At 43.1% G+C, this 22,644-nt stretch overlaps 1 protein-coding gene across 10 annotated transcripts in view; it reads right to left on the bottom strand.

The window, feature by feature from the left end:
- LOC124053670 overlaps positions 1–22,644 on the bottom strand; it is a 65,399-nt gene that overhangs the window by 1,033 nt on the left and 41,722 nt on the right. For 5 of the 10 annotated variants that reach the window (XM_046379059.1, XM_046379052.1, XM_046379056.1 and 2 more), the window contains 6 exons: positions 18,229–18,465; positions 8,839–8,909; positions 8,401–8,511; positions 7,784–7,881; positions 4,784–4,853; positions 1,531–3,844 (listed from right to left, as the gene is read on the bottom strand). In XM_046379059.1, the coding sequence (XP_046235015.1) occupies positions 3,593–3,844; positions 4,784–4,853; positions 7,784–7,881; positions 8,401–8,511; positions 8,839–8,909; positions 18,229–18,465 (839 nt within the window). In that variant the 3' untranslated portion in view covers positions 1,531–3,592. Of the gene's footprint in view, positions 1–1,530; positions 3,845–4,783; positions 4,854–7,783; positions 8,512–8,838; positions 8,910–17,709; positions 17,817–18,228; positions 18,466–22,644 lie in introns of those variants that run through there. The other 5 variants (XR_006842201.1, XM_046379054.1, XM_046379053.1 and 2 more) reach the window with 3 other exon arrangements.

Raw genomic sequence — 22,644 nt, 5'->3', positions numbered from 1 at the left:
GCCATGCATTGTGTCTTTATACTGCCAGCTCTATACTGTCTTCACATAAACATATGTTGGAAAAAAAAGAAGTCTTATAACCATATTTTCTACACTCTAGTCCAAAAATAAAATGATTTGCTACTGAATTGCTTTGCATGTCTTGTTTTGGGAAATGTTTTGAGGGAGGGAGGGAGGGAGGGGACATTTGGTCACAGCTCCCAACATGTCTGAGGCTTACTGAAGGAGAAAGCGAAGGGATGGTTGGGATCAGACGGTGTTAAACTCAGTATTACGCACGAAATTCACAACATAGTGGCTCTCCAACGCCTCCAGCCACAGGTCCCTCAGCCAAGTCCTCGATGTCCAACTCGGCCCAGTCTCTTTTGTAATATTGGACAACACTGACAACGGAACCGGTCGAGTTTGCGCAAGCGCAATAAGTAAATCTGGCGTCACAAGTGCGTAAAATTCAAGCCGTGCATTTTTTTTCCAAAGCCCAGTTATGAAATTTTAATGTCATTCTAAACCAGCAGCTGTAACATGCAAACACTGATAAAGTGCTGTTTGTTTCTCCTGGGAAATGACTCTCAGAGTAAACAAACACCAGCAACAAACAAAGATCGTTTAAAGAAAAGTGATTTGATTCTTTTGGATGACTTAAAGCTTCTTGTCTTCCTGAGTTGGACTGTGTGTGCCCTGAAGAGAGACTGAAGCAGTTTTCTGTCAACTGTTAGCCACATTTAATAAAAACTATCCACAGATTTACCACCTATAATGTTCGTGCACACAAACAGGCTGACACGCACCATCCTGTAACTTCTCAAATCAAGTGGAACTTTGAGGAGCCTTGAACAACGAGAACGTTTGTCTTTTAAAACAGCAGATGGAGGGAACGTCAGTGGGTTGACTGCAGTCTGGCGACCACCAGTAGACTCTGAGGTGGACTTTGGGTTTCTGCAAAACGAAGTTTGACAGGTAGAGCGGAGGCTGCAGCCGGACGCGTGTCTGCTCTAATGAGTGAATGGGGTTTGTAGGGTGGTCGAGTGGAGACTCAGAGCTGAATTGGCTGATGGCGTGTGCCTCCTGACAGCGGCATGCCGCGGAACACACAACAATCACCACCTGTGTGTGTGTGTGTGTGTGTGTGTGTGTGTGTCTGAAATCAGAAAACTTTGTCTCGTCCTCTATTTTGAGCTTCTCTTCCCTGTAATAAAAACTCATTCATATGAAATATGAAATATAATTCATATGAAATCGAGAAATTCACATTTTTGACTCTGACTCTCAGATTTAACAAAATGCTAAATTATTCTCTTCACAATGGGAAACAAAGTGGGAGACCGCGTGGTGTGTTCAGGGTCATTGTGTAAGATGTGCGTGCGCACATCAGTCGTTCTCAAAGGAGGGTTCACGGACCACCAGGGGGCCCTCAGAGGGGTAGTGATGGTGGTGGTGGTGGTGGGGGGGGTCCGTGGAAAATGAACACAGCTGCAACTTCACTGTTAATCACAGTAGTGGTGGCAGTAAGAAAAAACTACAAGTCGTAAATGTCTGATATTCATATTTAATGTACTTTTTACAGCAACAAAACTCAGGACATCGATAAAACGTTTTTCTTTAATTCTGTTTGAGTCTGAGACACAAACGTCTTAACAAAAGTTTTGCCTGATTTGACAGAAATGTATTATTTTTAAGAGCAGCTGGTTTCCAAAATGCTAATTAATCTATGTCTCCTACTGGTTAAAAAGTATTTTTATTACCCTTTAGGTAAGGTACAATCCGCCAACTAAATTAACAGGCCACCAGAACTCCAACCCTGCTATGATTTTTACTTTTAATTCACAAACTAACACTAGACAACATCAAAATATTATTTTTCCAGTACTGTGTCACAGTAATGAACGTCCATATACTCAGCTGCTCACACATATCACATGTGAAGTAGTTTGACATGTGAGCCTTTGTGTTCTCTGGCTGAAAATATTACAAGGTAGACGCGCTGTGAACAGGAAACGCACATGATCTCATCTTCAACAGTATGTAGCCGCAGAGATTCTTAAAATAAACACAGAGTTTTGTTCTCAAGAGCCCAAACAAAGCCGGCTGGTTAACATTAAAGATACTGGAGACTTGAATCTTCCCAAAACTGCTACAACCAACTGAAAAGAGCATCAAACCAATGAGGGAAGTCCACCTCAGGTACAAATCATTTCAGAGCCTGCTGGTGACAGATTGTCAGTCAGTAAGAAGCTAAAGGCCTCTCTGCTGAGGGAAGAAAAGGCAAAAGCAGGGAGGACAGTGAAGGCAATCACTGACACAAATCTTTATTTGACATCAAAGCATCTTCAAAGTGTTCAGAATCTAATACGTATATTAAAAGAATGTTTTTTAAGAGCAGGTTAAAGTTTATGCTGCAGAATATTTCTCGTCTTGTTTAGGGTTTTGCATGATGACATATGCTGATTACAGGACGTCCCTGATCTAACAGTCCTGGTTTTGCTGCCTGTCAGAGTCCATTACGTTTTCTTGTTTGGCGGTCTGTCAAGCGTGTATGAGCCGCAGGAGAGCACGGCCATATCTAATTGGCAAAGCCCAGGCAAAACAATGGCTCGAACTATATTAGTTGAATATCTTATTGAATATCATTCATCAGTGTTGATTAAGTTGGATAGAAGAGGACAACAGTCCGCGCGGCTACCTCGAATATTGTTTTGTTTTTTCTACTGCAGAACAAAAAGCAGTTGTTGCATCAGGACATTTACATAAACCCGCCTCCGAGGCAGTGAGTCAGCGAAAGTTTGTAGACAGAGTTTTTATCTGATGAAAGTAAAATAATAAAGCTTTGTTAAACTGCAGACTTTTTGATCACCATCCACTGTTGCACGACATTTCAGGACCACAGACAGCACTTCAGGCAGAACTGAATTTAAGTTGTAAGAGCTCATTTTTAGTCCTGAGCGCTGTAGGTCAATGAGACCCACAGACAAATTGTCAGAATTTTGATTTGGACATAAACAACTAATCTCTACCCAAAACACAGACTGTTCAATCATGGCTGGAAAACGGTTACAAGGCACACCAAGCTTCACACAAGGGCAAAAGTGTGAGAGAAGGAGCTCTAAAGTAACCTGCTAATGTTAGCATTCCCTGCTAACTAGCTTGTCACAGTAATAACCCGCCGCTGATTAGATATGTCACCAACTGAACACGTTCTGTTGGAAGCAGGAAAAACATCCAGCTTGAGAATGTTCATGCTTTACTCCAAAGTGGTTAGGCCCATTGCCAGCCTTGTTGTCAAACCACATGAAACAGTTTACACATTACGTATTTGTGGCAGTTTGTTACCAAGTGAAACCAGATAAAACTTTTTTTTTTTCCCCACGCTCATAATTATCTTTGAAACAGGAATGTGGAATTACTTCTCCACTGAACTGACTTGAAATCACTGCAAAATTTCCTCATTTTGAATGGTGTGGTTCTTTACTATAGTGCTTAATTCACTCCCTTTAATGTAAGCCTTTCTCGTGTTCACCTTTTCACGCACACCTGTAGTGGCAGTAATGCTGATACCTGAGCCACAGACAGACAGACTGCGCTGTGAAGTCTGAGGTCAGAATTTGCTGGAGTCATCGAGAGGGTTGGAGACGACCGACTTGTGGATGAGCATGAAGAGGGGCAGGTAGGCCAGGAAGTCCAACAGGTCGAGGGGAGGAATGTGCTGCAGCTCCAGTCTGACGGCCGCCTCCTGCTCCAGATGGATTCCCCCGGCCTTCAGCTCCAGAAGCAGCTGCTCTGCGCTGATGAAGCCCCGATGAGCTCTGTTGTCTCCTTGCTGCTCCTCCAGGAGGAACAGGAACAGTTGCTGCACCAGTCATGATATTAGACATAAAAAAAAAACAAAATCAAAAAGAAGGAAGCTTTGAAGCCCAGTGGTGAGTGTGTGCGTGTATACAAGTTTGAGTGTGTCATTGTGTGTGCTCCTCAGGGTAGCCTCAGATTACCTCAACCTGTTTCTAGTCTTGTTTGAGTGCACCTGTTTGCACAGTTAATGCAGTCAAGGTAATAATGGTTGAGGTGGGGGTGGACGTGGGGGGTGGGGAGGATAATCCCTCTGGCAATTAGCCAATTCCCCTCACCAGCATCTCCAGTTAACAACCCTATCCCTTGCAGCTCTATAATTACAAAGCCTCCACTACCTGGCCAGGGGCTCAGTTTCCACACCCATGGCCACAGGCTTTCATGTTGCTCCTGCCTTTCAGTTGCTCAGTACTTCCTTGTATGAATGAGGGCCGGGCCTGCCTGTGAGCAGCCAGCTGGTAGGCTATGGTCCCGGTCCATCTGAGATGAGCCGTGTGTCTCAGGCTGATTACAGGGCTGGGCGGAGTGGACGGCATGTTCGCTGCTGGGCACTTTAATGAGATTAGGCCCTTGCTAATCTATGAAAAGGGAAAAGCACCCCTGTCTTTCTGCCTCTAGTTCATGTCCCTCATTTCTATGCATAAGGGCTGAGTGTCACTAATATAAAAAAAAAAGCTAGCTGTACAAAGTATGCTTTGGAATCACTCTTCAAAGTGTTTACGAGTATTTATTTCATTGTAATTATACCCGCGGTGCCATGAAAGCGAGGCGGAGGTGGCGCTTGTGGCATGAATGTGACTAATGTGAGACTTAATCTGATGTTGCATGGAGGTAATCAAGCGCACCTTGTAGTATAAGCGTTGAGTATAAACATCTGGTCGCACACATCAGCAGGCAGAGCTTTAGGAGAATTTGTGAAATGCGAGTCAAAGCTAGACTTTACCTTCGCTTTGAAGAGCCTCACTTCGAGCGAGCGGAAGTCCATGTCGCTGATTAGTGATCGCATAAACTCACTGGAAGAAATCAGCAAAATGACTACATCAGTTGGTGAAAGTAGCTTTTGCGGAACACAATGAGTAAAATAATCTGTCAAATCAGTGCAGGACACCTTGAACAAGGCCTACATGTGTCAAATAGCAATAAAAACAAGTAAAATCTGTCTAAAGATAGGAGTGTGGGTTCATACTTTGGATGCCAAATTCAGGACAATCTGTTTGTGACGGTGGCTGATTTTTGGCGGGTCTGTCCCATGCGATGTTGTGTTTGCAGAGAAGTGATGGTAAAGTGTTCTGAGCCCATTGTGGTTGCTCACAGTGGCCTGGCTGCCAAACAATACGTGGGCACACGTGGACATCCCGCCACAGTAACGGATAAAACTGCTCTGCTTTTGGGACGGGGGGGGGACTGGAGGGGTGAGCAGGGTGAGCAGGGTTCGTGTGGAAGTTTAGGGAGGGGAGTAAGCAACCGGGAAACACTCTGGCGCGTTGTGACCACTCGCAAACCAACAAAATCTAGGTCCACTCTAATAATTAGAGGGAGACACGACCGATTGTGTCGGGACAGACCTCTCCAGTCCAGCGTGTGGCACAGCGACGGTCGTCCCTTCTTTAACGAGCGCCCCGTGTTAATGAGCCCCTCCTCGTCGTGCGCTCAGTGGCCTGCAAGCGCAATGAATGGCCAAGCACTAGGCCAACGAGGGCAGTGCACGCCTGAGCGCTCCCAGTGCCGTGATTGGCCCTGGTCCTCCAAACTCTGCGCAGGCAGATTCTTGATGGGGATGAAGCGAGACAGGGCAGCTAATGATCATTAATTGCACTTGGTTTGCAGTAAAAGAGTCCAAATGCTGGTGCACTAAGGACACTGGCGTGATAATGGCTAGCGTAAACGAGGGGCTCGGGGATGGGTGATGGACTGTGGGGAGGATATAATAGCAGCCTAACCCATTTTCTTTTGTCAGCCCTCCTCTGGCACCCTGCTGGGGACAACACAGCAGACTTCTCGCTTACGTAACGCCCCAAAATTTTGGCGGTCTCCTCATTGGAGAGCTGGCATACAGTGAGGCAGGGGGTGAAGGGATGCAAAAACATTCTGACCTAGTTTGATCTGACAAACCTGAGAGTTGTTTTTGGATATTTTTGAGCGGGATGTGCTGGCGCTGGGTGAGAGGGAACTCTCTGGAGGAGGAGGGACTCAAATTGTCAGACAGCTTATGTGGCGGGGAGCTGGTCCAGGTTCTGCTGTCTCATGTTTTCACGTGTCCTTCACTCCCTGACTCATTAAGGGGAGCAAATTTCCAGGAACACTTACAGAAGACTTACAGTAACTCTCAGAGCATGCATGCCTGCTTACAAGTCCAACAAAAGCAAGAAGGGATGCGAGTGACAATAGGAATGACTGTGACGGCTCCACTGATGCCATTTGGGAATCCTGTGCAGCAATGTGCTTCTTGGCAGATCATGTGACTGGCCCTGAGGGTATGTGGCACTGTGTGAGGTGGACTTGTCGGGGAGCACAATGGTACACAGGGACAGATGGGCCGAGTCAAGGGCCAAAACAGCACGGCACAGAATGGGAGAGGTGGGCAACAAGAGAGCCGGAGAGATTAGAGAAACGAGAGGGACGGGCAGTTAAAGTTGAAACGAGAGGAGGAGAGTGAAGGGGGGAAGGGTGCAATTAGTGCGAGGTAAAACTGGAAGAAGAAGAAACAAATACATATAAAAATGTGGGAAGCACCTCCTCAGATTTCAAAGCCTTACATTATCAGAAAGGCTGATTGTGTAACTACTGTTGCAGCTCATTTCTAAGATAGGATTAGAGGCAACAGGATTAACTGAAACAGGTAAGAGGATCAATTTAGTTCAGTGGGGATGAGATGACAGAAGGATGCTATTGTCTTCTCCTTGTTTGGGACCCAGCATTATGAACGCTGATCTTCTCTCTTCTTATTATTTAAATTGCAAAAAGGAGTTCTGTGAAAAGAGGTTTAATATGGTCATTCATTATCATTACTATAATTGCCTCCATAGAGAGGAGACACCCTGGTCCCCCTGTGCCAGTGGGCCAGTCAGTCTACAGGCCTCCTCTAATACACAACACAAAGGACTGGCCGTAAATCAGAGGACCCATGACCCTGGCCCTGTCCTCGCTGAGAGGGAGCTCTCACTCCGGGGTGAGGGCTTTGGGAGCAGGCCTTGACCCTCGGAGACCTCCAGAGTAGGGTTGGCTCCACACACTCCTGTCTGTAGGAAGCCATACACCCCAGGGCAGGAAAAAAGCGATGTGTGTGGGAATCTGTGGCATATGGGGGGTAATGTAGAGACACAAGGACACCACAGCCGAGTTCAAATCAGTGGGATGTTTTTGGTTCTGCACAAGGTTCAACGCAGGGCTACAACTAACTGATAAATCTGCAGGTTCTTTTTTTTGGATGATTCTGAACAACAATTTCGATAACAGATTAATCACAAAAGTCATTTTTGTCTGCAATTAGAGTTTTATTTTCTTAAAATAAGTTTGATTTTTCTTCAGTCTCTCTGAACCAACAGCCCAAAAGCCAAATGGAAAATCAAATTTAGAGAAAATCAGCAAATTGTCACATTTGGGAGCCTGAACTCAGAGACGAAAAAGCAATTCTTTGCTCAATAAATGACTTGATGTCAACATTGTCCCTTAGTTTTCTGTCACCCTACAATGAATCAGTGAACCAGTTTCTTTTGTATATGTGGCTATCACAGTCGAACTCATAACTACGACTTCTAAAAACACATAAAACACATAAATTGCCTGAAGGCACAAGGAGACGAGGATCAAAGGGAGCCCCACACACGACGCAAAAGTCAGCAGAACAAACTTGCGTACACTTTCATTGATTTTCTTATTTATGGCAGGTCAGGGACTCCTCGTCCAGCTTCATTGAGGAGCGTGTGTGCTCATGGTCACTTACTCCATGGTGGCAATTTTCTGTGCCAGACTCGAGATCACAGCAAAGAGCCTCAGGTCTACCAGCCCATCTGTCACTCTGAAGTCCACCATCTCCAGGATCTAAAACAAATAACCAAGAGATCAGAGGATCAATGTCAGTCTGTCTGCTGGTCGGACGACCACTTTGCATCAGACTCTAATTTCTCAGCAATCATCGGATGCGTTGACATGAAATTTAGTACAGATTTTGCTGACATCTGTGGTTTTAAGTGTGATGTCTTGATGGGTTGCCATTGTGAAATACTGACACAATTACAGTTGAGACTTTTCATCCTTTTAAAATACTATAATAAAAAAAATAAAAAAATTATAATAAAACTAAAATCTTAGATCTCTTCACATAAGTTAAGCCTTTAAACTCTGAATGTAATATCCTCCAAAAGACTTGGTAGAGATCATGTTTCATTACTGTAATGGTGCATTTAATTAATTAAATTAAAAAATTAAAAGAAGTACGACAACTGATTGAGTCGTGCTGATTGGGCGATTGTGTGTCAACATGTGAGAGATGTGTGTGTGTGTGTGTGTGAAGGGTTGTGTATTTCTCTTTGCATGTGTACAAATGGAGTTAGAGTGGACCCTGTAGACGTAGATTTCCTCCTGGTCAGACAGCAGCTCTGGAGGGATGATGTTTTTAAGAGCAAGTACAACCTGAAGGCAGGAGATGTAGCCATCGCCGTCACTGTCCTCCTGAAAAGAAAGACCGCCTTCGTCGTCATCGTCATACTAAAAAACTATAACATACTATAAAGGTACAGTTCTGTAAAAACAAACAGAAAGAAAATCTTAATTCAAGAACGACAACAATGCTGGTAAAAATCTGTTTTTTTGCCTTTAAACTGTCCATTGGATGTACCTTTTCTGTTTTCTGACAATGAGTAGAATCTATTAATTTATTAATCAAAAATCATCATCGTCATCTTTGTTATTGCTAAAGAAACATCAACTCATTCCTAACAGGAAGTGCAACATGTCACAGTGAGAATATCTCAAGGGTTTAAAAGTCTTTTCACTTACTGCTTCAAAAGCCCTTTTGTACTCAGCCAGCTTCTCCTGACTGAAAATGCAATACTTTGCCAAAAAGTCGACTGCAAAGAGAAGAAGACAAAGACAAACCTTTAGAGCCTGCTGAATGCATGTTAGCTGGACTTTCTGACTGCACGACAACAGCATCAACAGTGGAAAAGATGGTCATTTGTACTGTATGTCACGTTTTATTCCACGCAGAACAGTGAAGTCCAGCTTGAGTAACAACATTAGGCTTCACTGTGTGGGCATGTGTGTGTGCGCAGAGTGGATTAGAGCAATATTTCTCTCCTCTGGTCGCACAAGGGTCACGCAGAGTGGACAATACAGGGCGAGTGGTTCACAGGGAGTCCAGTTGGCCTTGATTGGCGGCGGGGAGGGGGGGGCAGAGTGGCACTTGGCCGCTGAAAACACTCTGGAGACGCAATGACCTTGAAATAAACCCCAATATTCTGCTTTAATGGGAAAGTTACTGCGAGGGAATATCTTATGCTTACAGCATGAGAAGTGCCTGAGCAAGAAACCGGAAACACATTTTGATTACTCAAAATCATAAAAAGCAAATGAAACCAAATCTGAGAGATGTTAGGACAAAACGACACAAATGCGAAGACGTCACTGTGGGAAACTTGGATTGACATTTTTAAACTCTTTTCCGTTGTTTTATAACCCAAAATATCCACGATAAGAAAAATAATTGTTCAGTCTTCCATGTGCAGCTAATAACATCATAGCTAGACCCTTTTGTACTGCCGTATCAGCCACAGAAATAAGTGAGTCCATTTGTGATAACATCTACAGGTGCGTTTTTGTGACTTGGTGACTTTTTATGACCCTTTTATCTTCACAATCCTCAAAGATTCCTCTCAAACTCAAAACTGACTCTTTTTTAATAAAGCAGTTCCTTATTTCTTTAACTTAAAAGTAATGATCACTGTTTGAGTCCCCAATGTAAAAACAGTGATTACCTAAGGGGGGGACAAACTGAGACAAACCACACCCATGAATATTTCAGTAGGCAAATGTGGGAGGGAGAGTCACTTGGAAAAAAAAAAGGGGGTAGAAAATGGGGGCTTTTAAGCTGCTGCCACTTCAATTTAGGAGATGAGAATGAGTCTACTGAATAATGGATCTATTCATTGGTTTGCAGAAGAAAGAGGAGCAACAGAGTTGATATCAGTCTGGACTTAAACCCCTGGACCTCTGGGGTTTCTCTGCAATGGCAGGGGGGCTGTTTGAATCTGCCATTTATCAGCTTAGGCCTAATCAAAACCAGGCCTTCCGTGGCCTCGTCCTTTCACATGCAAAATGTTACATTCGCATCTAGTCAACTTGACTTGTTAAAGCTTGATTGATCAAAAAACCTGCTGCCCGGCTTCGCGCATCTGTTTGCAAATATCTGTGATGAGAAGGGGCTGCGGGATGAGGATCTGGAGTCACACATGCAGACGCTGCTCAGACCGCATGGGACCAGGCAGGGATTTAAAGTCCGCTCCCTTCAAAAGACATGAAGGCACACACTCACAGGACGGCTGCATCAGTGCAACGGGCAAGCTGCTGAAGTGAGATGGCAGCTTGTGTAAAAGGGTGAATGGATCCAGCTTCTCCTTTTTTCTTGTTTTGTTTTTTTTTACAGCCGAGCAGGCTGAGGTTGAGCTGAGGTTGAGCTGAGGTTAAGGTTCACTGACCATCTGGAGCAGAATCAGCAGTTGACCTGTGGTGACTTAAGCGAGTCCAGAAACACACGTATGAATTTATTTTTTTTTCACATAAGGAACTGTGTTGGTTTCTATACTCCCTACTGAACCAATCAGGGGTGTGTGTGTGTGCATGTGGAGGCGATGAAATACTGAAATATTGAATATTGAATGAAATACTCCCTTCTGGCAGGAGGGCTGCGACCACCAAGACCAAAACCTTACGCAACAAGACTGCAGCTGGCCTCAACAGCAAGGCCCAGGATCCTCACTGACTCACCGTAATGTAACAGTGCACATTACATTAATCTAATGCACATTATTACAGTGACTTGTTCAGACACTGGATGTTGTTGGTCATTGTTGTTACCTACATGTATATATATCAGCTTCTTATATGTACTTATACTTACATAGCAGGTCTATATTTATGCTTACCAGTCTTTTCTCAGCTCCTTGATTTTTTAACTGTATGTCTACTTAGTTATGTTATGTCAGAATTAGTGGGTTTATTCAGTATTCCTAAAGGATCTCTATTGAGTGACAGTTATGATCAAACAATGATGACGGTTATGAGGAAAATATATTATACCACAAAACTTTTATTTTACACTACTTGCTGTAATATACACTGTGAAGGTAACTCATAAGAGCAGATACATAAGAACATATGCTGTTCTGTGAATGAGTTTAAGGGAGCTCAAACTCAACATCAGCCCTGACCACAGCCTTGCCTGCACACACACACACACACACACTGGTGTGGGCCTGCAGTGCAGTGGTGCTGGAGGAGGTCGGGGAGTCCCTGGCTGAGGGGAGCACTCCGTCAGGGAATCAGCCGCACAAAAGGTGCAGTGGAGTGAGAGATTGAGGGAGGAAGCGAGGGAGGGTGGAGGAGCGGGACAAAGCCGAGGCAGTAAAGCCTCCTGCCTGATAGCCTTATCTCATTCCACTCCACCGCTTGATGGCTTTTTTTTCACCCTGCCTTTAAAGCGCACAGGTTGTGCCTTTGGTGTGAAGCCTAGCAGAAAATGTTAATCAAGAGAGGGACTGTGTGGAGAAAGGCGAGAGAAAGGGGAGAGTCACTCTGCTGAGGCCATAATCTGTAATGAGACCGAGGCGATTCAGTTGCAATTGAGAGAGGAAGAATGGGGCCATGATGATGATGAGCAGGGAGGTTCACTCTTTCACTGGCGTTTGTTTTTCTGTTTTGTTCCTTTTCTCTTGCAGAGTCGCTGCTCGTGCACCGGTCCACGGGCTGCAAACAGCCGCGGGTCACAACTCATTTAACACACGCTTGGGCGTCATTTTCAATGTCCGCAGCTGACAGATGAAAAACACCACTGGCTGCTCGTCTGACAACTATTGGTACTCGTCTGTGTATGATTTATATTTCCTAATGTGACCTCCGCGCTTTTATGGCAGCCTACTGTCGGAAATGTGTCTGCAGCACAGCTCGTATCACAAGCTGTCAGCTGTTAAAAGCTGATATCAAATGTTTGGTCAGATTTGCAGTCTTGTTTACTTACTTGCTCAGGCAGTTCAGTTTCTCATTCGAGTCATAATTTTAGGCATCAGTTTGGTACAAAATGTCATATTTGAGACATTTTTAACTGACAACTAAGTGGGAGAAGATGTTATTATTCTTCAGATAAAATTATCAGGAAAGGTACAGAAACTCAGGTATCATAACAGTAATAATAGGGACTTTAAGAAGTTGGGGAGAAGGCTGTGCCATTCGAGGAAAAAAAAAAGTACATACACTTTGTGCAGCCAAAAAGCAGATACTTTTTCAGATCCATTTCATACTGCATAAAGTTTAAAAGCTGTTTTCACTTGTCTAGGGTGTAATATTTTCTTATATAGTAAAACATGTCCAAGTTTCTGCGTTTAGCTTTTGTAGGACAGCATGAAGACAGCTAACGCTAACTTGCCCCTCTGAAGAACGCTGGACGCAGAACGCACTGCGATGACTCGGCAGGTGTTGGAATAACATGAATGAAAACTAACATCTGGCGGTAATCAGTGTTTTGTTAAAAAGTCAGGCCAACTATTCTCCATTTCCAACTGTTAGGCTATTCAGTCCAGCTAACTGGCCTCCACTTTGCAAGTGAAAAACAAACTTAATCATGATGTGTCATCCAAAATGTTGTACGAAAAATATAAAATGAATGTTGTAAAGTTTAACTTTTAAATCACACCAGCTCCACTGACCAGTCAGGTGCTTAAATTCAAAATGGTTTATCAATGCGCACCTCCATAAAAGTCTTCATGCATATGTCAGAGCTAGGATGCAATTTATCACACACACAGGGGTCTATTGTATTTCTAACGAGTTCATTTGTTTGTTGCTCTCTTTCCCGCTTAATCCCAGACTTTTTGTTTCTGCTCATCATCACACTGTATAAAGTGTCCTATAATTCCTTTAACAAAGGTCACATTCAGCTGTGGAGAGGAGGTGACCCCCTTTTCAATAGCAGGAGAGTGTCAGAGTTCAACATGCCCCACATATACAACCCTAAAATATGTGATTAAGAGCACAAATTTAGAGCAAATAGCATTCACACACAGAGAGATAAACTGAGTCTAAACCGATCTTTAGCCACAGCAGATCTATGAGAAATGGGTTTATGGGATGTTTTGGGTTTAACTTCTTAAATATGTGTCGATCCTGTAAATCTACTGCCTCAGCGCGATGAGACAAAACCATAAAACATGAAGTGTGCTGCTGTGAGATAAGGAGGTGAGAAGGTGTGAGCACCAAAGCAGACCTGTAAACCAGGCCAAGCATATAATTTCACAATAGTATAGAATGAGGCATTGTTGGGCGTTTTGAAAACACTCCAAATCAAAGGTAAAGATCAAAATCTTATCTGATAAAAGCGCTACATGAAAAACACTGGACTGCAGCGGAGCAGCAGGAGATGCAGGAGAAAGGACAGAGCAGGTTTTCACACTGATGAAAGCAGTGAGATGACCCGCATGAGCACACAGAAAGTAGATAAAATGTGGTTTGAGCTGTTGTAGCTTACACTCGTACGCGTCTCTGCAATAGGCAGCGATGTAGTGCTAATGATCTCTTCTCTAGAACTGCTCATCGTCAGTTTATCAAGCAGCAAAGTTCATTTTCCATCCTCCCTCACATGATGCTATGGCAGTAAAAATGTGTACAATACAGATTTAAATGAACCTATAAAGATTAAAGGATTAAGATTACAGGTTAAATAAACAACAGTCCCTCTTAATAAAAGTAAAAATGTAATATTGAGATGTCAGCTCAAGTCTAACAAACGTGTTGTTCCCTTTTTTTTTAATTTATTAAACCTTGCATTGTTTACATCCATGTTTACAAGCTTTAAGTTGTCTTCTTCATTAGCTGAAATATTGCCCACCCCCCAATAAGATTTATCTTGCAAACTACTTGGAAAATAAAAGCATCAATCACTTTTTGCCAAAAAATACTGCAGTGGAAATCTTCTGCTTTGTTAATTGTAAAATCACGATTATGTGACACCTGGTAGTGGTGACGCATGGTGATGATTCACACGTGTCAGATATCACAAGTTACTGCTCACTGCACAACAAACCACTGAGCATGTGGAGAGCAGAATGAGTCGGTGAGAGAGCGGTTTTGAACACAGGTTTTCCTTGTTCAAGCGCCTATAAAAAGTGTAGGTGGCAGATTAATTGCAGTGTTTTGTAATTAATTCAAATCACTTTACAGACACCTGTTTTAACTTGACATTAAAGGTGTGTTTCTGTTGATGGGGGAGTGGTAGTGAATGCTTTTTACAAGCACACCTGCTCTATGACATGTCATTCATTTTCTACCCTTGAAGCATAATTCTGAGACAAGTTATGCAGGTAATGTAGGAGCTCATTTTTCAGTCTGTGGTTGTGATAACTGTCCTGTTAAGAAGCAAAGATGGAAGTAGTGCGATGTTGTTGTGCTGCTACAAAATGAAATGTCTTGAATGTACCACCACCACCAGTCAGCAATCTTTATCTTTTAGCCACAACCATCATCTCCCCCAAATTTGAATGAAAAAGCATGAGTTGCTTAAACTTAATAAGCAGATGAGAAAGCAAAACTTGAGATGAAACTTGTTTTTTTGTTAGAAGACATTAAAAACAACCTGCTGAGAACTGGTACATCAAAATTCAATCTCTCTGGTGTTGTAAAAAATAGTCTTTTCAGAGCAGAATTCGGCAACGTGTTCAGGTTCCTCTTGAGTGGGTACTACAATGTAAAAGAGGGTGACAGTATTTGGCAGTATTCTCCTACAGACTGCTGCTGCTCCACAAAAACATGACTCCGCCCCCTCATTTTCCCTAAAAAAGACTGAGGAGTGTGTGTGTGAGTGTTTGTGTGCATGTGTGTTCAGGGGGGTTTAAGCTCTGGCAGATAAACAAACAAAGACACACGTAGCACGTAGCGGCCACACTCCTGTATCTGGCTGCACGCCATCAACCTCACCACAAACCGCAACTTGTGCTTCTTGCACACACACTCACACACCTACGCCCAATCAGCTTCTGCCGCAGATCTACACTCATATATCCCCAGGGTTCAAATCATATGCTGTATTGCGATACCAGATCTCCCAAGATAACGTCACAAAGCAAAATCATCTGCTATTATTGCCCTGCCGCTCCTTGACATTGTGCCATTAATAAGGCCATTGTGGAGGGCGCTCTCTGTTTGGACACCATATAATAGACTCTTTGACAGATTTACTTTGCTCTCTCTCCCTCTTCCCCTTCCTTTTCTCTCTCTTTCTCCTGAATACAGCGAGCATATTCCACGCTGCTGCTCATCAATAGGCAGGCTGTTTGTTTGCCCAGTCATTCTGGACTGATGGTAAATACATAGAGGTATTCCAGACCAAAGGCTGAGCAAACAGGGGTTACATAAAGGCACTGTACCCGAACACACACTAGAGACATCCTCGTGCTCACACACACAAACACATTCACAAACCTCACCTCCCTTCATGTCCCATTTAAGCGACTGGTCTTTCTTGTTCAATCGGTCGGCTGTATTTTTCTTTTTTTTTTTTGGCTCGTTTGCTGTTTGAAAACAACAATTAAGTCCGCTCTCCGCCCACAGGTAGAGGACAGTAATATAGGCGGTAGGAGGTGGAGGTGGTGGTGGTGGGTGGGTGGGGTCAAGGCGAGGGTGGCTTCAAGGCCGCCAGGTGTTCCGTATCAACACCGACATTCATCAGAGACCCAGAGAGTCCCTCACACCACACAGGAGCTGGTTAACAGGCGCTGGCTGCTGCTCTGTGGCAACACAAAGGAGACCACAGATACTTGACATCAGTGTCACGCTGTTCTCCATCCACTTACAGTCTGTTCAGCTTCAGTTGTCCACCACAGCCGCAAATTATAGGCTAAATGGTGCTTTGTTGTCCAGAAAGCAACCACTGTAATAACATTCAACACTTATTTTTATGTTAAACTTACAATAACTTGGGGATGAACAAAGTATCTATCTATCTAATTATCTAACTGATTTTTTGATTTCTTGGGATTAGCAGAAACAAGCTTTGAACACAGCATGTGTGATGAACTTAGTGGAAAGAGAAAGCAACATTATCATTTTTTTGGCTATCAGGTGAGTGCAAATCAAATGCTCACTGTTGTTTAGTCCGGTTTTTGAGAGAAATGCTTCACTCTTAAGCTGCTAAATATACCAACGTGTGCATTAACTACTTGTGAGATCTGTGTGTGTGCTATTTGGAGCTCAGCAGAATGAAAGTGAACCAAAACAGTTAAGTTTCACTTTCAGAGTTGCTGCTCACAAAAAAGCACAATGGGAGCAATCTGACATCTCATATTGAGAACATGATTACATCTGCTCTTTGTGCTTATGAACATATTCTGTTTTCTTATTATTCTCTGTAGTTCGACTGTTAACTCTGATCACAAGCCACATGGCTGCAACCGCCAACCGATGACAACCTGGAGGGTTAAAGAGCTGAATGGATGAATGGTGGCAGAGTACAGGAAGTTATAGTTGTGTGTGAGGGCTGAGGGGTTCCTCTATTTTGGGAATCTTTTGGCAAGTGGTCAGGACTGGGCCGAAAAGAGACAATTATGAGCAGTTAGGTCCTTTCAGAGCCTAATGAGGAGTCACAGCTATGTTGTACAAGTGCCTGCATGAGTGCTTGTCGGCACACATACGCAGACACTTTTGGGTGCACACAAACTACACCGATGCATGTGCAAGAACACACACAAACACAACAAAACAAAAAGACTCTGGCAAACATTCAAGCATAGAAAAATTACAGATTGTACCAGAACACACTTATACACCACACCCATAAACACAAGCACAAGCAGTTCTTTGAAGAATCAGACACACACATACACACACCGAAACATCACCGCATGTCTAGTATTATGGACAACTTCATTACATACAACCCTGACTCTAACCTGAAAACAATTCAATTAACCTTAATAAAAGTTTGTTATTGCTACAGAAACATGACTCTCTGAAACAAATTTTATGCTAAACAACAAAATAATGGTTGGGACATTTCACAGAAAAGCACAAATGTCAACCTCAAGGTGACGCTAGAGGAGAAGTGAAGGGATCATTAAAGTCAGGAGGATTCATCCTCTGGGGAAAATGGATCTCTGTACCTGCTAGCACAACTAAAAATAACGTGAAGAAAAAGTTATGCTACTTCAAGATGTGTGAGGACCTTTCAGAGTCCAGAGGAGTGTTGATCACTATGTTGGGTGTTTGTGCTTTTCCCACATGATCTGCTGTGTGTATTTATGTGCTCATACATCTTGAAGATTAGTTTAAACATCGATCTGTTCCTTTCACCTTACTTTTAAAGTCACCCTTAAATTTAAGTCTCTGAATCTAAACCAGAGCTGTGGCCTGAAAAACACCACTTAGAGAGGCAACAACAACCAAACATGACGTCACAGTGCAACAATGTCATACATATAAATTATAACAAAGCACATGTATAATAATCCATACTCCTGTAACACGACGAAAGCTTTCCATCAGTTATAACCTTGATGCAGAATAGTGAGGCCAGCTGCAGGGTTCTTCATCCTGCTTGATTACCTTCTGAACAAACCTGGCCAATCAGCCCCATTCATGGGTGCCACCACTCACTCTGACCTGACTGACCTCTGCAGAAGGCTGGCCCCTCAGTCTTGACCTTAGGTGTGGATGCTTATTCTTGGAACCACCAGCCCCAGCCCTCTCACAAAGGGTTGGATGCCAGAAATTAGGCACTTGAGGGAAACCAGAGAACAAATAAAAAGGCAATTCTCAAAATCAAGTGCCGTAATTGAGGGGTTGAGAATTTTTAGAGTCGAGAGAAGTGTTGGTAAATGTGTTGGGTGTTTGTGTTTTTCCTGCATGGTCTATTGTGTGATCAGGAGGCAAAGTGGAGCGTTGGCTGGAAGAGATAGATCTGTTGAGTCGCTACACTGAGCCATGTTTGACTTGTTCCCAGTTTCCAATAGAGTCTGAATAAGCCAATAGATAACAATCAATCCCAGAAGTGCTCAAAATTAGTTTCCATGTTTGGTCTTGTTATCGGGACAATGACACATCAAAACGTTTGCAAATGGCGAAAGTTTTTTTAAGGCATAAAATAAAATAATAATTTTTCATGACTTTTTCATTAGATGATGAACTCACAGTCATCAAAGTTGGAGCGACCTTTGCTGCCATTGGGCTGACGTGGTGTGCTGTCCTGCAGTTTTGAAAGCATGTTCAGCGCCTTCGTTTTCCTCTCCTCCATCCTTCTGTCCTTTTCTTCACTGCTGTGGTCAAAACTCCCACGCCTCCTTCCTCCTGCTGAGGACTCGACTTGGTCCCTCCACCCTGGCGAACTGGACTCCTCCTCAGGTAGGCCCCCTTTGGCTACACTGGAACCTGGAGCAGCAGAGAGACATAAAAAAATCAAATGAAGGCTGATATAAATAGTCTTTTGCTTGGTATGAAATGTATTCATGAGTTAGTAGAGTGGGTAACTTTTTGTGTATCAACACTGCAATCATTACAGTCCTAAACAAGAGAAACCACATCTGTATTCATGGTCTCCAACGTGGAAGTAGCCACTCAGTGAAAAGCACTAAAACCCATTTCTGCTTCTTTAATAAACACTAATTCTCATCACATTGTTCTCCTAAATGCCACAGTCTCATCTCCCCGCGGTCCTTTCAGAGTCTCACTAAGGAACGGACGCCCTCCCTGAAACTTAAACAGCCTTCCATTTTGCCACTGACCAGCCAATTAAGGGTCCCATTATCTCTGAATGTAAAGTCCACAGAATACACTTCTTGGTGTGGCAGAGGAGAGACAAAAAGCTCCATCAATGCAGACTTGAGCTTAAGGAGGGCTCTGCTTGTCTTTTGCAACAGTTCCCATTAGGGTTTGAAGCTCTTTTCTTCATGCTACTTTTACAAACACGAGTGTTACTTGTGTTAGCGCATGAGCGATAATTCAAATGTGATATATTTGGAGATGGTTCCATTCATTAGGAGGAGACAGCTTGACCAGTCGAGTAGCTGACAGGCAGTGGATTCATCAAGCCTCCCAAACATGGTGCCTTGGATTCATTTATCCCGTCAGCGAGTGCGCAGAGGTCAGCAGCCCAGATTGATGGAGCCATGTCTTGTTTGACAGGCCGTCTTACACCACAGTGCACACAATCACACGCTCCCATTGGCCCCCGTGTCCTGCTCAAGTCTCAATGTCACCACAACAGATGACAGGATGAGGAATTTATTCATCTTTCAAGCACGGAATTCATCATTTCTTTCATATGCGACATAAACCAAATGTCGGGGATATCTACAGTGACATCATGATAAATGTGAAGATAATTTCAAAAATCAGAAACTCATAAAAATGACTCAGTTTGTTGGTTGAAGTGGTCTTGAACGGTGGTGTCTTGCTTGGGAACTGTATGTGACTTTCTTTCTTTCTTTCTTTCTTTCTTTCTTTCAATGACTTATAAAACCCTTGAGTCACAATCATGGCTCCTTAACTGGAAACTTAATTTTGAAACTTTATTCCCTTTTTTTTTAGCGCAACCAGCAGCTTTTCTGTATTTATTTCTTTTTCTATAGTTATATTTTTTTAAGCTGTGCATGTGTCAGATTAGTAAAGATGTTTTCATCATTTGCTTGTTTTTTGTCAATTTGCATGTCAATGCTTGTTTTGTTGATCAAAATAATCAAAATCCAACAATATTCATTTTACACTGATAAACTGCAAAATCATCTCACATTTCAGAAGCAGTTGCATCAAATGTATGGCTTTCTTTACTGATAAAATGGCTCTAATGAGAATCAGCGAGTGGTGATGACAATCTTTAAAGCACAGTGAAACTGCAACTGAAAATACTCCGGATTTGGTTTCCTCCTTTTTGAAACCCTCCCATCCCAACCTCCAACGTTGCCTAATCCATGAATGCACAGCAGTGATTACTGGTCAGTTCAAGCTGGAAACAAGAGCCCACCTAAAACACACAGAGCAGGTTACCATACCAACTACAGCATCTGAACACAGCAGATAGCTGGATTTGGCTGCGAGCGGCAGAGTCAAATCCCCTCGCTGATTTCGAAAAGGCCACTGAAGACAATAAACACACAAACACACCGCCTACCCTGTGTCCGACTCTCTCCAACACACACTGCCTGCCCTTTACCATCTAGTGCACCAGGCAGAGGCAAGAAGGTTGGACTTGTACCTCTTTCTTTACATGTTTGAGAAAGGGATGAGCATCAGGGAGACAATCAGCGTGCTGAGGCTATTCACTGATGCCACCCAGAGCCTTCACTCCTCTATCTCCTGAAAGAATGGCAGAATAGGAGTGGGGTGGAGTAAAAAAGGAAAATCCTCGCCAAATTATTATTCATGGGGAGGGGATTTTCCTTTTCCTTTCAGGGCTCCTTTATCGAAGCCTTTCCCAACACATCACCCTCTCTATCAGCCCTGACAAGTGCCAATCAAAGGAGCTTGAGTCCAGATTTTTGGGGAAACGCTGGAGGATTTCGGAGACAATAGCCAATGAGTCCACAGTGGCGGTGGCTTATAGACAATGGTGACATGGCTACACTGTCAGTGTGTGGTCCTCTGGGGATGGGGGGGCGATCCTTGCTTAGTACAAGACTAATCGCTGCTTGCACCATCTCTGTCTTTCTGGATCCTAATCTGTCCCGTAGCTTCCTCAGCTTTCCAGAACAATCCACCAGGGTCAGTTCAGATTAGTGCTCTTTGTGGACCTGCACATCGCTACATTCATTTGGACACTAACATCTTTAGTAGCAGCTGAATGCTAAACACTGGAGTGAGCTCAGAGTGACCGGGCCAGCGGGGAAACAGTCACGAAACAATTACGAGGGGAGGGATTATCCTACCTATGAATTCCTGATGAGCAAAAATGAACAAAGGACTTATCATGAGCCTCACTAGGGAGCAGGAGCATCTTACTGCAGCTGATTTCTGCCATCAGATTAATCTCAGTGTTGCTCAACCACTACTGATTGATCCTGAGACATGTGGCTAATTCACTGATATGGAACAGGCATATAAAAATGCTTACTGAATGTAAAAAAAAAAATGGAAAAAGAAAATTCAGATAATTCAATAAAGGGCCATTCTACACATTTAAGTTCAGTGCACTACTCAGAGCAAACCAATAATGTCTTGTGTGCTTCTGGAGGAGCTTCCCAAGGTTTGAAAAGAAACAGTTGGCTTAATTAACTTTGCATTATGGGAAATTGAAGACACATTATTTTTGGAACCTGCATGATATACAAAGCACTGAAAGTGCTACAAGTTAGGATATCTTGGTCTCTCTTCTTTGCATTTTGACATTCTCATCGCATGGATCTTTATGGATGTGCAGTACTAAATTGCAAGAGTATTTCTTCAGTAGGGCTGCTTTGACATCAGACTTTCACCACATGATTATCATGGCAAAAGAATTCACAATAACAGTGTTACTACAATATCTAAAGAAAATTGGAAAAAAGCGAAAGCAAAGAACTGGAATACAATACAAAGCTCTCTGGAGCTATGATGAACTGCAATTCTCAGTGGGTTTGTTACTACAAGAGACCCCTTTTCACATTTTATCCAATGTTGATGTAAAACGTTGATTAGCAGCTTTAAATGTACAGCAAATGTTTGGCATTTTTGCTTGATAAATAACTTTTAAACACAAATGGCACATACTTTCAACCTATCTTTGGTAAATCTAAATGTAAATCAGCAGTCAGTCATGTGGACTGATCAACTATTGGTGTCACAAGCTGTCTCATATACACTGAGTCTTAATGGGGTCACTCCCTCCATTTCTTGGGAGCTCTATTCAAAGGTTGAACTGCTCGCACCTCCAGGGTAACCAAATCTCACCTATCCACACAAAGACATACCACACACTGGGCATCTTTTAGAGATAATGTGACCTCAGGCGTGACATCTCCACGCCCTGCTGATGACCCCCCCCTCCTCTGAGCGTGACCATGCCTTTGGCCTCTAAAAGGTCAAAGCACACAAGCCATCGGCAGGGTCCCCTGGGTGACATCTTTTTCAGGAATCGAGTTTAATTCTTATAGGGTAGTTAAACAGTTAAAGACTTGTTTTAAAATGTGTAAAGACAAAAAGAAACTGCATTTTAAAGCTGAGAGGAATCTCAGTCATTATATGTGCTGACAATGGTTGGACACTGCAAACATTTAACAAGCTAATAAATCAATCATTCTACAATCACCCTGCAACATCCTGCACAGTAGAGTCAACGCTTTGAAAAGATTCAAGTAAAGCACAGAGAAAGATGCCACAGGCTTTCTGGGTGCCCTTCACAGCAGCTTGCTGAGGGTTCTGAAATAGCAAATACCTTTATATATTTGTGTCTGTACGTATATTCCAGGTCTCTCGACCAACTCAGGGCCCTTTGAACCAATTCACTGAGTTTTCCTATCCCTTAAAAGAGTATTTCAGCAATTCTTGAGGGGACTTTAGCGAGACGTAGTGTTTAAATATGAGGCAATGTCCTGACTTACAGTCTCGACACTCCAAAAATACAGGATCCTACAGTTC

Source organism: Scatophagus argus, chromosome 22, assembly GCF_020382885.2.
Source record: "Scatophagus argus isolate fScaArg1 chromosome 22, fScaArg1.pri, whole genome shotgun sequence".
Lineage (NCBI taxonomy): Eukaryota > Metazoa > Chordata > Actinopteri > Scatophagidae > Scatophagus > Scatophagus argus.
This window is presented reverse-complemented; position numbering and strand designations above follow the sequence as displayed.